The sequence below is a fragment of the Oryctolagus cuniculus genome, chromosome X (assembly GCF_051225735.1).
Source record: "Oryctolagus cuniculus isolate XC-2025 breed Fujian yellow rabbit chromosome X, ASM5122573v1, whole genome shotgun sequence".
In the NCBI taxonomy this organism is placed as follows: domain Eukaryota; kingdom Metazoa; phylum Chordata; class Mammalia; order Lagomorpha; family Leporidae; genus Oryctolagus; species Oryctolagus cuniculus.
In genome coordinates this window covers 88961462-88965917 of record NC_142888.1, presented here as the reverse complement: position 1 = coordinate 88965917, position 4456 = coordinate 88961462, and the positions used below count along the sequence as shown (strand labels likewise).

The following is a 4456-nucleotide window of genomic DNA, read 5'->3' as shown; positions in this document are numbered from 1 at the left end:
GATGCCAATACCTGCAAAATCATTCTTTAAATGTGTTCGTTTACAAATAACTTGCAAAACGCATTTGCCTCTTAGGTTTTGTTTTTTACGTATTTAAATATGATAGACACAGTTTTAATACTTTCTCAAAGTCTATATCTGGAAGTTCATATTTTCATTCGCTTTTTTGTGCTAGTAGTGCCTTCTTTGTGGATTATCTCCTTACTTACCTGGTCTTTATTTGTAGGAATCCTATGAAAGCCTCAGTGCAGGCTGAGTGCCCTGCCCCCCCTCCCCCCCAGACAGGATCTGATCTACAGTTGACGACCCTCTGGCTTTGCTTGCAGGAGTTACTGTGCCATGCTTGTAGTTTTTAGTCAGAATACTCAAGAAGCTGTTCTTCTTTTTTTCCATCCAAGGTAAAGGACAATGGATCGAATTTTCCTTGACGTTTCCCTTTACCAGTATGAAAAAGGTCACCTGTTCACTACAGGTGTGTTCACTCGGAAGTGCAGAACCATCTTTTTTAAGGGGCATCTGCAAATCAAATTCACTGTGCATCAGCTGACAACTTGATCAAGTTCAGCAGGACAGAAGAGCCCATGAAGTGATTTATTCCTGAGAGATAGATGGCAAGAGACAACAGAAGATAGGGGATTCATCAGGAGCTGGGCCTCTCAGGGCAAGACATCGGATGGGGGTAGACAGAATCAAAGATTCATGTACCTTCCGTAAAGCACATTGGAAGAACCCCAGAAAGCATCCCCCTACGTCAGCTACCCCAGGGACAACATGCTGCTCTGGGCCAGGGCTGTGAAAGGTGTCCGATTTCTAGGGTGAGTGGCAGAGAGCCTGAACTGTGCCAGCCAGTCTCCATCATCTTGGGGTAATGCTCTGGAGTTCCAGAGCGCGGGGGCCGCCTGCTGCCCGGCGAGCTGGGCCAGTCCTCGGACATCCAGGGCATTGCCGTCCTCCTGGAGCACAGCAGCCACAGCAGAGCCGCCTCAGGCCCGGCCCCCAGGCTCCCCACAACGGCTCTTTTCAGGGCTCCCAACTCAGCCAAAAAGGCCCCCGACAAGCCGAAAAGGCCGGTCGCACTGCTTCGGGGAAGTGACCTCAGGCTTGGGGTGTGAGTGTCCCCCCACTTTTAGGGTGGCTTTGTCCATGATGTACGCACTGTCAGTTTTATTTTGCAAACTGAATTAGGAGAAGTGACCTCAGGCTTGGGGCGTGAGTGTCCCCCCACTTTTAGGGTGGCTTTGTCCATGATGTACGCACTGTCAGTTTTATTTTGCAAACTGAATTAGGAAAGACAAACAGCAAACAAACAAAATGACTGAAGCTTAAACGCTAGAAGCCTGAGGGCCGGGGACACTGGAGTTTGGGCAAAATGTTCAGTGTACGCCTCAGTCGTGGTTCTGACCACAGAAGGGACCTGATTGAGAACACTTCACAGCCTCTGTGGGAGTAGGCTTCTCCAGTACCTCTTCGCTGAGTGGATCCCATAGCATCCTTCATTAGCCTACACTGGCATTTCCTAGTGGGTGTTATCCCTGTCTAAGACTTGGTTGTCATTGAAGAAAAATGCCTCAGAGCTGTCCACTGCTATGTCTCTGGTGAGAAGGCCTTGGGGCACTGACGTCACAGCCTGGCAAACAGGAGCTGAAATTCCAAATGTTGTCATTGTGGACATGACGTTTCAACGGGTCCCATCCCGCAGTAGCACTTAGCAGATGGGCCCTCAGCACCTATCACTCCGCGGGGCCCCCTCCCTTCTTGCCATCCAGGAACTCTCTCCTGCGCCCACCGTGATTGGCTGAGGCGGTTCCGGGCAGGTGGGCCGTCCAATCCGCTAGCCCGGAGCGCCTAGCAACAGCTGCTGTCCAGTCAGACGCGGAGTGGGACGGAGACTTACCGGTCCCGAGCATATATAAGCCGGCCGGCGTGCAGCGCCAGCGGCTGCGAGGTCGCCATGGCTGAGCCCTCACCTCAGCGGACCTGTGAGGAGAGCGTGGTCAGCCAGGAGCCCAAGAAGGCGCCGTCGCCCTCCTGGAGGCGGGTGGCCCCCCGGCGGGCCTGCCGCCGCCTCCCGACTTGGGATCTCAGCTTGGCCCCCTATTTCTCCAGGATCCTGAGGAGGCAGAATGAGAACCTCAGCCTGTCCCGCGAGGCCAAGAGCCTCCTGGACACGCTGCTGAAGGAGCTCTTGGAGCACATCCTCAACGAGGCCGCCCAGCTGGTCCGCGAAAAGCAGGGAGTGGCCCTCAGCGTTCTGGAGATCCAGAGCGCGGTGCGCCGCCTGCTGCCCCGCGAGCTGGGCCTGTCCGTGGACATGCAGGCCATCAACGCCCTCCTGGAGCACAGCAGCCACAGCTGAGCCGCCTCAGCCTGGCCACCCCTCTCCCCACAACGGCTCTTTTCAGAGCCCCCAAGTCAGCAGAAAAGGCTTGTAGCACTGCTTCGCTCGAGAGGCCTCAGGCCTGGCACTGACAATTGATTCTGCAGTCCTAATTCGCAAGGGAAATGCAGCAAACCAAACAACTGATGATTAAACGCCAGGAGCCTGAGGGTGTGGAGCACGAGGAGATTCAGCACAAATGTGTGTGTATTCCTCAGATGTGCTTCTGACTCAAGGGTCCTGAGAACTCTGCACAGCTTTTGTGCGAGTAGGCTTCTCTAACGTCCCTTCCCCGAGTGAGTCCCATAGCATCCAAACACATCCACAGCTCTTCTTGAAAATGAAGGCAAAGGGAAGGGAGAACTGTAACGGCCCAAAGCCCCCTAGAAAATAACCCTGAAATCCCAGTTGCCCATTATTTTTGGCCATGTTCAAGGGAAAGTATTCATTTAAAGTAATCCTTTGACACTTAATCCTTTAAGTGTGAAAGTGGTCATATAAATAGGATCAAGTGCCTGGTAATAATAATAGACTATTGGGATTGCATCAAATTGAGAAGTTTCTGTACTGCAAAAGAAACAGTCAGGACAGTGAAGAGAAAACCGACAGAATGGGAAAAAATATTTGCAAACTATGCAACCGATGAAGGGTTAATAACCAGCATCTACAAAGAGATCAAGAAACTCCACAACAGCAAAACACACAACCAACTTAAGAGATGGGCCAAGGACCTCAATAGACATTTTTCAAAAGAGGAAATCCAAATGGCCAACAGGCACATGAAAAAATGTTCAAGGTCACTAGCAATCAGGGAAATGCAAATCAAAACCACAATGAGGTTTCACCTCGCCCTGGTTAGAATGGCTCACATTCAGAAATCTACCAACAACAGATGCTGGCGAGGATGTGGGGAAAAAGGGACACTAACCCACTGTTGGTGGGAATGCAAACTGGTCAAGCCACTATGGAAGTCACTCTGGAGAATCCTCAGAAACCTGAATATAACCCTACCGTTCGACCCAGCCATCCCACTCCTTGGAATTTACCCAAAGGAGTTTAAATTGGCAAACAAAAAAGCGGTCTGCACCCTAATGTTTATTGCAGCACAATTCACAATAGCCAAGACCTGGAACCAACCTAAATGCCCATCAACGGTAGACTGGATAAAGAAATTATGGGATATGTACTTTTTAGATACTATACCGCAGTAAGAAACAACGAAATCCAGTCATTTGCAACAAAATGGAGGAATCTGGAACACATCATGCTGAGTGAAATAAGCCAGTCCCAAAGGGACAAATATCATATGTTCTCCCTGATCGGTGACAACTGACTGAACACCAAAAAGGAACACTTTGTGTTTCTATGGGGGTGCAAACTGTTGAAATCTTTACTTAATGTATACTAAACTGAACTTCTGTAAAAAAAAAAAAAAAAAAAAAAAAAAAAAAAAAGAAATTATCAATTCCCAACTTGACTTTCACTGGGATTAAACATGACAATAGGTCTGATCTGATTTCATCATCATTTAAAAAATCATCTATTATTTTTCACTTTATGTTTCTGTGTGGGAGCAAACTGTTGAAATCTTTACTTAATGTATGCTAAACTGATCTTTTGTATATAAAGAGAATCGAAAATGAATCTTGATGTGAATGGAAGGGGAGAGGGAGTGGGAAAGGGGAGGGTTGTGGGTGGGAGGGATGTTATGGGGGGGAAGCCATTGTAATGCATAAGCCGTACTTTGGAAATCTATATTCATTAAATAAAAGTTAAAAAAAAGAATTTAATTATTTCATTATTTATTTATAGGGGTAATTTATTATAATAATAAATTTATTAATAAAAGTAATTAATTAAAAAACAAATAGAGAAAATGTTCTAACAAAGGAAGCTGTCCACACAGCAGACTCATAGAATGACAATCACTTTTTTTTAAAAGATTTATTTTATTTATTTGAAACACAGAGTTACAGAGAGAGGTAGAGACAGAAAGGTCTTCCATCCGCTGGTTCACTCCCCAGACGGCCGCAATGGCCGGAGCTGCACCGATCCAAAGCCAGGAGCCAGGAGCCTCTT

The 4456-nt window shown here is 47.7% G+C and overlaps 1 protein-coding gene across 1 annotated transcript; it reads left to right on the top strand.

The window, feature by feature from the left end:
* Positions 1 to 1951: 1951 nt before the first annotated feature.
* Positions 1952 to 2356, top strand: LOC103351930 (histone H2B type F-M-like). Its single transcript, XM_008273011.2, has one exon. It carries the CDS (start codon positions 1952 to 1954, stop codon positions 2354 to 2356), a length of 405 nt encoding a protein of 134 aa, XP_008271233.1.
* The last annotated feature ends 2100 nt before the right edge of the window (positions 2357 to 4456 follow it).

Bases quoted from the DNA above. Each gene is read 5' to 3' on its own strand.
- LOC103351930 (XM_008273011.2), top strand. From the start codon at position 1,952: ATGGCTGAGCCCTCACCTCAGCGGACCTGTGAGGAGAGCGTGGTCAGC.